The sequence below is a fragment of the Dendropsophus ebraccatus genome, chromosome 2 (assembly GCF_027789765.1).
Source record: "Dendropsophus ebraccatus isolate aDenEbr1 chromosome 2, aDenEbr1.pat, whole genome shotgun sequence".
Lineage (NCBI taxonomy): Eukaryota > Metazoa > Chordata > Amphibia > Anura > Hylidae > Dendropsophus > Dendropsophus ebraccatus.
Genome location: NC_091455.1, coordinates 102,124,445 through 102,140,054, shown reverse-complemented (window position 1 = coordinate 102,140,054; position 15,610 = coordinate 102,124,445). Strand labels below are relative to the sequence as shown.

The 15,610-nt window shown below is 38.6% G+C and overlaps 1 protein-coding gene across 2 annotated transcripts in view; it reads left to right on the top strand.

The window, feature by feature from the left end:
• The window catches only part of GMDS (GDP-mannose 4,6-dehydratase), a 519,699-nt gene that overhangs the window by 399,040 nt on the left and 105,049 nt on the right, over nt 1–15,610 (top strand). For both annotated transcript variants that reach the window (XM_069960220.1, XM_069960219.1), the window contains exons 9-10: nt 1,846–1,964; nt 9,591–9,687. In XM_069960220.1, coding sequence (XP_069816321.1) covers nt 1,846–1,964; nt 9,591–9,687 — 216 coding nt within the window. The remainder of the gene's footprint in view (nt 1–1,845; nt 1,965–9,590; nt 9,688–15,610) is intronic.

Sequence of the window (15,610 nt, the reverse complement as noted above, 5' to 3'; positions counted from 1 at the left end):
GGGGAGATCTAGGAAAAATGATGGCAAGTGCTTTGCTAATAGTGGCGTCACACAAAACCCAGTTTGTTTCTTTGTTTTAACTTCTACTACAGGTTTTGTGACAGTTTTTCATCCCACTTTTTGACATAAAGCCTGAAGGGGATCCAGCAGGAAGGAGAAGTGTCCCTCCTTTTGAATTGATTTTCTGGCTTTGAATAAAATCACTGAAACAGAAACTGCCACAAATGCTGCATCTTTTTCCAAAACGCTGTGAAACCACCCATAGTGTTAGCCAGGTCCAGTAAACTAACATTCCACATTAAGGCCATGTTCACACACTGTATTCTTTTGTAAAACAACATCAATTGTTTATTGACAATACTTAATTGCATGGCAAAGAATGAGACAATGGCCATAGTGTATACACTTCGGCCGTGGTTAACTGTAGCCGCAGAAAATAATTTACATGTCTATTTTCTACAATTTCAGTTCGGTGAACAGTGGTCGTAGAAAATAGTCTGTGCTCACGTCCGTTCTTTAAACTGTGGTCAAAGGTTATTTGGAGTCCGGTACACCCAAATGCGCCCGCATCCTGGTGAAAATAAAATTATGTTAATCTGGCCGCTACTGCAGTATCGGCTGAGTGAACATTGTAAGACAACGCCCATTATTTACCCAGCCGTGTCAAATAACAGCTGTTGTTATTCTCACATAGTGTGAACATAGCCTAAAAATGAAACCATCAAAAATAGGTAAAATAGCTTTTTTTCATTCCGCTGCGCTTAAAACTTTCAACAATTTTTTTTATACGTTATATGGAAACCAGTACGTTACAGTCAGATCCTCAGTGTACTTCTAACATTTAGTGATAACTGTGTGCATTGCAATGAGTAGAAACCTAACCAACAACAACTTGGGTCCTAATCGTTCCTAGTAATAATGAGAGTAATCGGATAGATGGGTCATTAGCAACTTGGGTTGTGCATAACCATGAAATGTGGAACATGGAACCCTGTTCAGACTCACAACTGTAACAACTATCCAGAACGTCTGGATAAATTGAATGTAACAGTGTGGGAACTCTGTACCATCTTAATAATATCTTAGTATATAGTAGGTTGCCTGATAACTGACGGAGATTAAGGATTTATTTCACAGAAATAGAATGCCTTTTCCCCTCAGGTACTGACAGTATACATGCAAGATCTTTTCCCCACCCTTTCTCCCCTTCTCAAACACCATGACAGGGGGCCTGGATGAGGGGAGCAATATAGCATATATGAGAGATACAGTAGGCCTTGTGGTGTGCCACACATAGTTCCTACCCAGTTGGCTATTTAGTCATATTTCAATTAAGAGGAATGTCACACGACATATAGAAAAGGAAAAGTTGATTTAAAATTAATATTTCATGAAGAAGAATTTATTAAAACAGACAGGTCAGGAGGGGCGATAAATCCACTTTAAAGCCTAAACTAGTGGTCTTATTTTCGTTATATATTATATTTAATGTTTGTCATACTTACTTAAAGGGTTTTGCACTGTAGTACGGCTTTGGGTGTCCTTGTGTCTGACTGTGGCATGAGTACATACTGTACATTAAATCTGTAACTTATCATACTATTTTCAACATGTTCAGCAAATAAAGTTATAAAAACATCAGTAAGCATATTCTACTCAAAATTACCTGCTTATATTTTTGCAGAATATTTCTTTTCTTAAATATTGTGTAGTCTTAAATAACTTTTGGCAGTATATGTCCTAATGGGATGCATTATGCTAGGCAGAAGTCCTACAGGCTGGCAGCAAGTTCTCTTCTCCTATAGTATATCACACTCACTTGTGCTGTGTTTATTTTCTCTGCAGGCTATGTGGTTGATGCTGCAAACAGATGAGCCTGAAGACTTTGTGATATCTACAGGGGAGGTCCACAGCGTTCGTGAGTTTGTGGAGAAAGCTTTCAAGCACATCGGGAAAACCATAGTGTAAGCAAATGACATAACAACAAGACGTCATTAATGTTATCTAAGCACTGGAACAATGTATGAAGCCAATTACTGACTGCAAAGAATGAAATAAAGTGCAGACATATGCATCGCAGCGGGAAATTATGGCACCAGACATACTGACAACAGTGCAAGAAATTCTGTAGTGTAAATGTTTTGGTTCTTTGTGTCCGCACTTCATCATAAATGATGCAAGAAGCTGCTCTGCACAATGATACTCTTATCAGTCTCAAGTGAGAGAGAACCTGTGCTAGTCTGCACCCAGCCAGCTAAGCATCTTTACAGGTGTTCCTATTTTTTGTCAGTGACTGTTTAGAACTTTATTGGAATCATTACACCAAACATAATATAGGGTGCTGTATAGATGAGACTAGCATTTTTTTACATATGGTATAGGTCACACTCAAGCATATTATTAATAATGGTGCAGTTAGAGAAACTTAAAAGATTTAACAGTAGATAGCACCGTATTAGTTTAACTAGACTAAAAATAGACAAAATAAAATTTTGCTCCTCTGAAAGAGGCGTATTTCCCAAAGAACAAAAGGATTTGGTAGTTGAGTTGTGAGATTGCTATGTACATTAGATGCTGCGGTAATGCTGTGGTTTCTTCAACTGGCAAAGTTATCCCCTATCCTCAGGATCTAATTGCGGTCGGTGCGCTAAGGCCCCTTACAATCTCAAGAATAGGGAAGCGAGTTTCCCTTTAGAATGGATTGGCAGTTTGCACATGCATGCCACCATTCCATCTATTCTTTATAGGAGCTTCTAGACATAGCCAAGTACTGCGATCTCTGCAGCAGATTCGCAACTGAGTTTAAATAGATTGATTTGTTTTTGTGCAGAAACACTGTACAGCAGTATGTGCACTGTACAACAGTATGTACATTGTACAGCAGTATGTAAACTTTACAGCAGTATGTGCATTGTACAGCAGTATGTACACTTTACAGCAGTATGTACACTTTACAGCAGTATGTGCACTGTACAGCAGTATGTACACTTTACGGCTAGGTTCACACTATGTAACTTTGCGGCTGTATTTTTTATGCGGCTGTAAATGTGCGGATGAAACTCCGGCCGTGGGAAAAAATAGACATGCGGCTCAAAACATACGGTCATTTACTTGGAAATCTGGTTCAACTAAAAATAACAAATAAAATCTTAAGAAAGTGATGCAAACACCTCTGGATGCATCTGGGAAAGCAGGGAACACAGTTTACATGAATTGCTATTACCGGGGTTTGCGATCCTCTGCACTAATGCCGATGTCTCTTATGGTTAATCTGTTAAAATAATAAAACACATTTTCGTTGTAATAAAGTGCCTTTCATTGTTCACTAATTAAATTTAAACTAATCCATCATTTTGCAATTAAATATACTGTTAAAATAAATAGATATATAAATAAATGTATATTTATATATATATTTATTTTTTGACAGTATATTTAATTGCACAATGATGGATTCGTTAGAATTAAATTATTGACCAACGAAACTGAATTTATTTCATCGAAAATGTGTTTTCTTAATTAAATATTAATTAGTACAGGAAGCTCCATAAGCCGTTAATTCATATTGCCGGCAATAGAGCATTCTGTACTAATCATCACTTTACTTTAATGAAAACATCAAATGTTTCTTCTAATTATGTTATCACAATAGCATTATTAGAAGAAACATTTAGAATTATATGTGCGCTCAGCTGATTGGCTGATCGGCTGAGCGCACATATAATGAGCCGGTCCGCAGTACAGTGACTTCATTGTGCTGCGGACCAGCGAAGAGGACACATCGGGGTGAGTATAGAGCTCTCCCCACCCCCTCCCCAGCACTGCACCCCTCCCAGCAAGGAAGGGGGGGTCAGTTAACCCCTTCCTTGCTGTGATGGGTGCAGTCTGACATCAGTCTGGCCCCCAAGGGGTTAAGGGGGATGCAATACATCCTCCCTTAACCCCTTGGGGGCCAGACTGTAAGCAGCGATCTGTAAAGATGCTGCATACTGTAAGGTGCACAACACCGCTCACAATGATGGGTGTTGTGCTCCTGTTTGTGTGTTTTTTGTGTGTTTCTCCCTTTTTGTTTTTCAGATATCGGTATCCTGGGGATTACGTCGGATTCCGTGGACTACGTCGATGACCAGCGTTTTTTAAATGTTTTTTTTTAATAAAATGGTCAATGAGGGGTGTGGGGGTGTTTTTATTTGAATCAAAAAATTTTTTAACTTGTGTCTTGTCTTTATTTCTTTACTTTATAGACTTAGTAGTGGAAGCCGTCTAATAGACGGAATCCATTACTAAGTTGGGGCCTAGTGTTAGCCGGTATAAAATGGCTAACACTAACCCCCCATTATTACCCCAGTACCCAATGCCACCAGGGGTACTGGGAAGAGCCGGGTGCCAGTGGTCCTGGAGCGTCAAAATTGGCGCTCCTGGACCGGGCGGCAGCAGGCTGGTAAGATTTAGGCTGGGGAGGGCCTAAACCAATGGCTCTTCCCACCCTAGTGTTACCAGGCTGCTGTCGTTTGGTTTTTAACCCAGCTGGTTATAAAAGTAGGGGGGACCCTATGCGTTTTTTTATTATTTATTTATTTAAAAAAAAACGCATAGGGTCCCCCCTATTTTTATAACCAGCTGGGTTAAAAACCAAACGACAGCAGCCTGGTAACACCAGGGTGGGAAGAGCCATTGGTTTAGGCCCTCCCCAGCCTAATTCTTACCAGCCTGCTGCCGCCCGGTCCAGGAGCGCCAATTTTGACGCTCCGGGACCACTGGCACCCGGCTCTTCCCAGTACCCCTGGTGGCATTGGGTACTGGGGTAATAATGGGGGGTTAGTGTTAGCCATTTTATACCGGCTAACACTAGGCCCCAACTTAGTAATGGATTCCGTCTATTAGACGGCTTCCACTACTAAGTCTATAAAGTAAAGAAATAAAGACAAGACACAAGTTAAAAAAATTTTTGATTCAAATAAAAACACCCCCACACCCCTCATTGACCATTTTATTAAAAAAAAACATAAAAAAAACGCTGGTCATCGACGTAGTCCACGGAATCCGACGTAATCCCCAGGATACCGATATCTGAAAAACAAAAAGGGAGAAACACACAAAAAACACACAAACAGGAGCACAACACCCATCATTGTGAGCGGTGTTGTGCACCTTACAGTATGCAGCATCTTTACAGATCGCTGCTTACAGTCTGGCCCCCAAGGGGTTAAGGGAGGATGTATTGCATCCCCCTTAACCCCTTGGGGGCCAGACTGATGTCAGACTGCACCCATCCCAGCAAGGAAGGGGTTAACTGACCCCCCCTTCCTTGCTGGGAGGGGTGCAGTGCTGGGGAGGGGGTGGGGAGAGCTCTATACTCACCCCGATGTGTCCTCTTCGCTGGTCCGCAGCACAATGAAGTCACTGTGCTGCGGACCCGCTAATTATATGTGCGCTGAGCCGATCAGCCAATCAGCTGAGCGCACATATAATTCTAAATGTTTCTTCTAATAATGCTATTGTGATAACATAATTAGAAGAAACATTTGATGTTTTCATTAAAGTAAAGTGATGATTAGTACAGAAAGCTCTATTGCCGGCATATGAATTAACGGCTTATGGAGCTTCCTGTACTAATTAATATTTAATTAATAAAACACATTTTCGATTAAATAAATTCAGTTTCGTTGGTCAATAATTTAATTCTAACGAATCCATCATTGTGCAATTAAATATACTGTCAAAAAATAAATATATATATAAATATACATTTATTTATATATCTATTTATTTTAACAGTATATTTAATTGCCAAATGATGGATTCGTTAGAATTAAATTATTGACCAACGAAAGGGACTTTATTACAAAGAAAATCTGTTTTATTAATTTAATATATTAACTATTAGAGGCATCGGCATTCGGCATCATTGCCGGCTATTTTTGAAGTACTCCGTACGGACCGCCTGTCAATCCTCGGCCGCATGTCCAGCCGCAAACAATGGTCTTGTTCATTTTTTACGGGTCCGTTTACGATCGGGCTGTAGATTCATACATAGTGTGCACTGTGCAGCCGTATATCCTATACTTTCCAGCGTACGCATGAACCACCAAAAATACCGCCGCACAATTACAGCCGCAAATACAGCCGCACAGTTACATAGTCTGAACCTGGCCTACAGCAGTATGTACATTGTACAGTAGTATGTACACTTTACAGCAGTATGTACACTTTACAGCTGGGTTCACACTACATATATTTCAGTCAGTATTGTGGTCCTCATATTGCAACCAAAACCAGGAGTGGATTAAAAACACAGAAAGGATCTGTTCACACAATGTTGAAATTGAGTGGATGGCCGCCATTTAATGGCAAATATTTGCTGTTATTTTAAAACAACGGCTGTTATATTGAAATAATGGCAGTTATTTACTGTTATATGGCGGCCATCCACTCAATTTCAACATTGTGTGAACAGATCCTTTCTGTGTTTTTACTCCACTCCTGGTTTTGGTTGCAATATGAGGACCACAATACTGACTGAAATATACGTAGTGTGAACCCAGCCTAAAGCAGTATGTACACTTTACATCAGTATGTACATTGTACAGCAGTATGCACATTGTACAGCAGTATGTAAACTTTACAGCAGTATGTGCATTGTACAGCAGTATGTACACTTCACAGCAGTATGTGTATTGTACAGCAGTATGTGCACTGTACAGCAGTATGTACACTGTACAGCAGTATGTACACTGTACAGCAGTATGTGCACTGTACAACAGTATGTGCATTGTACGGCAGTATGTACACTTTACAGCAGTATGTGCATTGTATAGCAGTATGTGCACTGAACAGCAGCACATGTATAAGGTACGTGTAAAGTACCCTTATTCTATCCAAACCTGGTCATACTAATAATATGACTGAACCTACTGATTCAGTGGAATTGGATGATGATCTTATGTGTATGGAATCTTCCTCAATTTCCTCAGATGGCAGATGTCAAGGATTTCAATAAGATCCATTGTTCATGTCAGAGATACGATGGTGACAGAGTTTCTGGCAGATAATTGTTGCGTATAGTGGAAACAGTATGAATCCATGGAAAAATGTTAGCTGTTGGTGAACTTTAGGTAACTTTAGGTTACCTAAACAGAGTTTCTGTAGGCCCGTGCTTGTATGACTCCAGAAACATGACGTTCCTGTGGTTGAAACGGCTGTTTAACATGTGGTTGCGGAAGGGGGTAAAAAACAGATGGTTTCTACTTCATGAAAAATGTCCCTTCCATGCCTGTTAAAAGATGGCACCATACACTATGGCCTTCCTCTGCCTACCCTATATCCCAGCTGCCTGCCTATATATCCATTATTTTTATGTATTTCTAATTAAAATGATTTGTCAGTATGTCAGCAGAATGGTTACACCCTTGTCCTGTCCTTTAACAATCAACTGTTGGCTCAGTTTGCATGTCCCATTACCAACATTGAATACATCACACTAATCTTAGCATACGTCATTAATCAATAAAGCCAGGATTGCTTTTTATGACATTTCGAGAGACGTAACTAGTAATATTCCAGATTGAAACATTTTACTGCCAGTATTTAATTCACAGGGAAGAAAAGGGTTAAATGCTTCTTCAGTCTATCAGTACATGGATGGTGCTTTACATGTGGAAGGCTGGGCTAAATTCTTCTAGAACATCTCTTGCCAATATACAAATCACATTATTTGCTCCAATTAGCAGAATTTATTCATAGGTGAAAAAACAGTAATTGACCTAATATAAATGACAAGTACAAGGAACGACTAAGTCAATCTATCAACTTTGGTAATGTTTCTTTGTCCAAGAGGCCAGTTACCAAGAATAAACCCAGAAATTCTGTCATATTGAGTGTTGAATTTTTGACAAATAATCAGGTGTTTATACAGTAGATGGATATATAGTAGGTAGATAGTAAGTAGATAGATAATCTATATAATTCGAAAATGCCATTGTAGATATCCATGGTGGGGGTTTACACAACTGATGCCCTAAAACATTTGCTCCTTTTAACAAACGCGCAAATCCAACCATGTCATTAATTTTCAGATTTTTACTTTACTTTTTAAAAAAGATATGCCATAAATGTCTGATAGTAGCAGGTCCCCCCTCTGGGCCCCCCACCTATATAGGAAGGCTGTTTTATGCAGTTTGCATAACTCCTATCCATATTAATGGGAGTCGCGCAAACTGCAGAGCACTTGTTTGCAACAGTTTGCTATACTAGGTCTATAACTTCCATGTTACTGAAACATCATGTCTAGTGGAGCCATACGATTTATGTAACTCCCATTAACCCCTATGAGAGTTATATAAACTGAAAGTCAGCTTGTCCATCTTGAGATAGGCGCGGGTCTCCAAGATAAGTGAAAATGCTATAAATTTCCAGATGGGAAAATATCCAGATTGGAATTATTTTATTACCACATCTCAACCCCAATAAAAATTACATTTCTTCCAGTTTATGAAAGGTGGCATTAGATGTTCTTCAACTTTGCATTTTTTCAGGTATATTAGTTTTTATAACAATAAACATCAATTAATACTTTTTTTTAGCATCTCCCTTCATTGCACATTTGTTGTCAAATTTCTTCGAATTGCTTTTCTTGCAATAAATGTCACCAATGGTTTCACCATTGCAACCATTAATACATCTCTTGTTTTGCCAAACTGCATTATAGTTCCCAGTACACGTTTTGTATATTTTATACACAATACATTTATCAAGACAAGTCATACTCATAAGACGTAATCCACTTAATGTATTTTGTTGATTCCTTGTATGTAATCATTAATGTTAGTATGAGAACTTATTCATATTAGTATCTATGCATATTATTATGCCATACTTTTGAGAATTGGAAACATGTATAAAAGAATGTGGAAATGCCACCTTCTATGGGCAAACAGTGCTGTTGCACTCTCTTCATAGTGTGCATGTTTTGCTTAGATGGTAATTGTCTTTTTTACACACTATAAATATTTAGCCATGATCTCTGCAGAAATAATTGTATGTTATTATTTTGTACAGATGGGATAGATGAAAAGCTTTTATGATGATGAGGAAAGGAAACTTAGGTTGATCAATAAGCTTTTCCTAAATTTAAATGTGTATTGCAAATATTGGCAAACAATTTAGTATTCCCATTATTCATTTACTATTCTAAGTATTCATTTTAATTCTTTAGTATTCTTATTTGACCTATTCTTTCAGCACATGCAGTTGTGTAACATTTACCACATTTCTGAGCTCAGCTGACTAACACAGTACCAAAATTATATGCGTGTGCACAGGGTTTTACACCTTAGTTTCCAGTTAAGGATTTTACAAGGGCCATAGATTGGAATGTACAACTTGCACATTTCACACGTGGCAAGAATGTGACAATTTGGGAAATTATTCTAGTGGCAGGTCTTCTCCTTTGTTCCATTTGATAATGAGTTTACACTCTCCTAGGGAGATGGGTTTGACACCAGGCTTTTTGGGAGGGGAACAAAAATGGCCAAATGCTTCTTCCCCAGTCTTTGAATGTAGCTGTGTTCATCATGTTTGTCTTTTTACAGGTGGGAGGGCAAAAATGAAGATGAAGTGGGCCGCTGCAGTGAGACTGGAAAAGTCCATGTGAAAGTTGATCTTAAGTACTACAGACCCACTGAAGTAGTAAGTAGGAAATTCTACATCTCCCCTACTGCCAGATAATTTAATCACTTGCGCTGTGATTGCCTGTGTGTTTGGCCAGCTGTCCCAGGTCTAATTGACCCCCTGCTACCAGCCTCTGATAGTCAAGCTGTGGGAAGGCTCACCCACATGACCCCAGTAAATAGTAAGTAAAGAAAATAAAGCAACATTTAAAGACTAACAAAACAGGGCACAGGAGGCATCTTTAAGATTAGGGAACAGGCTGTTTGAAATGCAAGTGAAATTCTGAATTATAACTAATTTTCACTAATGCAAAGAGAATAGTCATACGAATACAAAATGGGCACTCACTTTTGGGCAGAACCCACTTTCTCCACCCAGCTGTTATGGAATTCTCTTCTGTCTGGACAGAATAATAAACATGCCTTTTAACTTTACTAGAACAGTTTGCGGTACATACTTTGCTTTTTAATAAGTAGCCAGTTATTAAGGGAAATTCCAAAGCAACATCCCTAGCTAGACGTATGAGGTTCCTAACATTTTAGTCACAGTGGCATGCCACATCACTACAATAACATTGGGATTTAGTAGACTGAAGGTGGTATATGTTACTTCTTTATATAATAGTAATAATTTTTGTTTATATAGCACCAATAGATTCTGCAGCAATTCTGGGGGTACTTACATGGACAAAAATCAGACATTACAGAGATACACATATTATTATCAAGCCATACATGAGGATTGAGGGCCCTGCTCACAAGGGCTTACATACTATGAGGAGAGGATGGAGATAGAGGCAAAGGGGCATTTTATGTACATATATGACACATTTTTGGAATATATTGATATGTCTTTTATCAATAGTGTCTTGTAACATATATATGCAGTAAATATGCATTATTCTTTCATGCCAAAGAATTCTAGAATAGCCAAGATCCCCTCAGTCCCTCTTTTACTACACTGCTGACTAGAAGAAAGAAAAGCACCATATTTAACTAAGATTGAAAAAAGGCTGAACATGGAATCAAACATTTATTACCTAGTCATAGGGTAACTATCACATTTATGAATGCTGTGGTCTAACCACTAGGACCCCTACTGATAATATAGAATGGAGGTTCTGAGCCCCTGACCTTTCTCACTGTACAGCCCTAGCAATGGACCCTCATACATGTATCATTAAAACAGGCATGGACTCTCGGGACAGGGATATAATATTACCGCTTTATAAAGCTTTGGTGCGGCCTCATCTGGAGTATGCTGTCCAGTTTTGGAATCTGATTCATAAAAAGGATGTTCTAGAGCTGGAGAGGGTACAAAGACGGGCAACTAAACTAATAAGGGGAATGGAGCATCTTAGTTATGAGGAGAGATTAAAAGAATTTAATTTGTTTAGTGTGGAGAAGAGACATTTAAGGGGAGATATGATTAATTTATTTAATTATATAAATAAACTCCAAACCCACAGGCCGTAGCCCGGGGTAAAAAAACCCCTTTAATTTATATCACCCCCCTAATAAAAATTAACTTTTATTACGTATCTTAAAAGTAAACATGTGAACTTGTTTAAAAACACAACACACCCAGTACTCCTATCACTAGCCAATACTAGATGATATATAGGGATATAGCTATCCTCTTTTACTAACTATGTCAATCACTATCACAGTCTGCAGTCCTGTATAAAAGGTAACTAGGAGATACTGGGTGTCTGCTATTTTAAAACCACGAATAGTTTTTTAAATAGCAGACACCCAGTATCTCCTAGTTACCTTTTATACAGGACTGCAGACTGTGATAGTGATTGACATAGTTAGTAAAAGAGGATAGCTATATCCCTATATATCATCTAGTATTGGCTAGTGATAGGAGTACTGGGTGTGTTGTGTTTTTAAACAAGTTCACATGTTTACTTTTAAGATACGTAATAAAAGTTAATTTTTATTAGGGGGGTGATATAAATTAAAGGGGGTTTTTTACCCCGGGCTACGGCCTGTGGGTTTGGAGTTTATTTGAATTAAGGGACCCCTGACCCTCCTGAGAGGGCTCAAGTGTGTGTATAATTATATAAATGGCCCCTACAAGAAATATGGGGAAAAGATGTTCCAGGTAAAACCCCCTCAAAGGACAAGGGGGCAGTGCCTTGCCGCCTCGAGAAAAAAAGGTTTAATTTCCGGAGGCGACAAGCTTTCTTTACCATGAGAATTGTGAATCTGTGGAACAGTCTACCCCAGGATCTGGTCACAGCAAAAACAGTAGAGGGCTTCAAAACCGGCCTAGACAAGTTCTTAGAACAAAATAACAAAAATGCATATGTATAGAACCTATCATCCCTCCCCCGTCCCTGTATCCATCCCCTCCTTGTATACCCCCCTTCCCTGCATCCATCCCCTCCTTGGTTGAACTTGATGGATGTGTGTCTTTCTTCAACCATATTACCTATGTATAGGTGATGCATTATCTTTGTGAGATAACCCTTTTGACAAGAAATATGTGGGTATTATGATCTCGAACCTTTTCTCAGACACATACTACAGCCAATTTTCATAGAAAGCCAGTTAAGGCATTAATAAGATTATGGGGGGAAACGTGTGAGAGCGAGGAAACCCATGCGAACACAGGGAAAGTACAAACTTCATGCAGATGTTATTCTTGGTCCAGTTTGAACCCAGGACTTCAATGCTGCAAGGCAACAGAACATGCCACTGGGTTATCTAAACCTGAGCTGATTTATACTTTAGCATGATGCCATTTGTCCATTGGTTCTGCAAAACTCAGCTGCTTCTGTCCAATGCAGTATAAGGCTGGGTTCACACTACGTATATTTCAGTCAGTATTGTGGTCCTCATATTGCAACCAAAACCAGGAGTGGATTAAAAACACAGAAAGGATCTGTTCACACAATCTTGAAATTTGAGTGGATGGCCGCCATTTAATGGCAAATATTTGCTGTTATTTTAAAACAACGGCTGTTATATTGAAATAATGGCAGTTATTTACTGTTATATGGTGGCCATCCACTCAATTTCAACATTGTGTGAACAGAGCCTTTCTGTGTTTTAATCGACTCCTGGTTTTGGTTGCAATATGAGGACCACAATACTGACTGAAATATACGTAGTGTGAACCCAGCCTGAAAAAAGTTCCCTCAGTTCCCTCAGTTCCCTAAACATGTGCCAGCCGGTACCTTTTTCTACACTTCCTCACGCCTTGTCCAGTCCCAGGGTCTGCCTTTCTCCTGGGGCCAGTATTTGGGCTAAAAGTATTCTTGCTCTACACCTACAGCGCCTCTCTCCCCATCTTCATTCAGCCTGGACATGGTGTGCCAAAGAAGAATAGAGGCAGGGAGATAGATGCTTCATGCCTGAGGCTTGGATTCTCTAGGCCCAGCCTTATTGACACTGCGCTGTGCTGCATCACCAGAATAAAACTTGTTTGCAGCCAAATTGACGTGACGTGCTTCTGTTCCGAGTAATGACATGTCCTATTTTTAAACGGAACAGATTGGAGATCCGTGAAAACACTGAACATGTGAATAGCCTAATACAAAGTAGTGGGCTAATAATTTGTCTGTGTGCACAGAACCATGCACACGAACAACTTCACGGAACGTGGGAGTACAGCCTCAGTGAGATTAGGGTATTACTGTGAAAAGTTACAGCAATGACTATGACTAAAGCACTATGGGAACGTCTGTCTTAGACAAACAGCATATTCCCATGCTACAATAAGAATGTACAAGACATTTGCATAAATTTGTCATAATAAATTCCTAATATAATACTTACTCTCATGACTTCCACTCCATAAGATTTCCTTTTTTATATTATATAGTTAATATATATATATATATATATATATATATATATATATATGTATATATATATATATATATATATATTATATATTTGTATTATATTATGTAGTTATATCACTCAAATTACTTGCAGACATAATTAAGAAGTAGTAATAGGTTGGAAAGTTTCAAATCTCTTTTATGTTGTCGTATTTTTTAGCTGCCTACATTGTAGGTTGCTAAAAAAAAGATATTCAGAACAGCCTCAAAGAAATTCCATGTACTTGGCTGCCATTTTTATTTTTGGTTACACTAACAGCAGGAGCTGACAGTGCCAATTTAACATGTCATACAATTAAAAATAACAATACACAGTCATACACTGCAAAATCACAGTCATAGGCTATGTTCCCACTGCGTACTCTTAAGCGCAAACAATGGTTGTTGTTGTTCTTGTAAAACAATGGCTGCAATTAATGTTCATGTACCCTAAAAAATCCTTTATTTTAAAACCTTGAAATGACCAAGATTCAGAATGGGTTGTGGCTGGATTAGCTCCCTAAACACCTTCTGGATTGCCATTGTCCCTAGAAAGAAAAACCAAATCCAAAGTAATGAAGTTGGTTGTTGAATTTCAGTGGACCCACCACATTTGTTTTCAGACACACTTCAGTTAAGGCAAAATGATATAAAAATTTGTTACGCAGAGACTTGATCAGTGTAGCATAATCTGGTTTTCCACTTTTATTAAAACAATCTGACCCCCTCCCCCAATAAGTATGTGAGTGTGTAGCTTTAAAGCATAAACACTGTTATAGGGACAGAGAAAATCATGGCATTTATCAGAGATAATACAGATATATTTCAGGATATATTTAATTAAATTTACTTAACCCCTTTAAAACCAAGCCCATTGATGCACGGATATCCGGGTCAAATTAATGCAATGTTCCTCCCCGCCTTTTAAGAGCCATAACGATGGGATGTCATTTTTTTGCGCCATGATCTCTAGTTTTTATTAATATCATATTGATGTAAAAACAAAATTTTGATAGCTTTTTAGTAAAATTTTTTTTATATATATATAATATGTTTATTTATTTTTTATATTTTTATAATGTAAAAGGGGGTATTTTAAACTTTTATTGGGGGGTTATAAGGTTTTTTTAATACTTTAAAAAACTTTTTCATTACACTTTTTTAACACTTTTTTTCCATTTAAAACATATTCTGTCATAGTATAACATAGATCAGTGTTATCGGCGATCTGTACATAGAGCCTGCCTGAAAGCAGACTCTATACATACATCGCCCATCGGTACAAGCGATCGCTGCGGGGGTCCTGATCACTCAGTGACAGGAGCTTGTCCTGCCGCTGAGTACCTTAAACGCTATCGATTACGGCGTTTAAGGGGTTAATGACAAGCAGCTGTTGGATTGCAGCTGCCTGTTATTATGCTGGGATCCCTGGACACTGATGTGTGTGGGGCCACTCTCACTGCAACAGTCCCGCACACATCTACGGCCCCTCATAGTCAGGAACATAGATATACATTCTTACTGCACGGGGTATGTCCAGCAGGAACGTATATCTGCGTATTGCTGATGTGAAGGGGTTAACCTTCTCTGAGGAACATATGTCAGCTTTTTGAAGATCCAGACGCTAATGGTGTCAGTTTAAATAGATGTACTAAAACATGCTATTAAAACACACACACACACACACACACACACACACACACTGCATAATAAAGCCATAATTTTTTTTAAAGAGCACCTTAGGAGGAAACGATCCCTCTATAGAGATAGGCTTGTCCCAATCATGTGGCTAATGGCTATATAATCCTTACTCTTTTTCATTTTCTAAAACATAACATGAAGAATACTAAATTGTTCATCTTTCTTTCATTTCGCTAAATCCCCAACCCCTCCTACCCCCACCCCATCAAAACTATCAGTGATAATAAATAGCTCCACACTTTCCCCAGTCTCACAAATCCATTGCTTTGAGATGACTTTTAAATTTGCCCAGTTTTTTAAATCAACAAAAACTTGTGCACCCTTATCATGTCCTGCCTGGACTACTGCAACATCCTTCTCTGTAGCCTCCCATCAAACACTCTGCTGCCAAAGTAATCAATATTT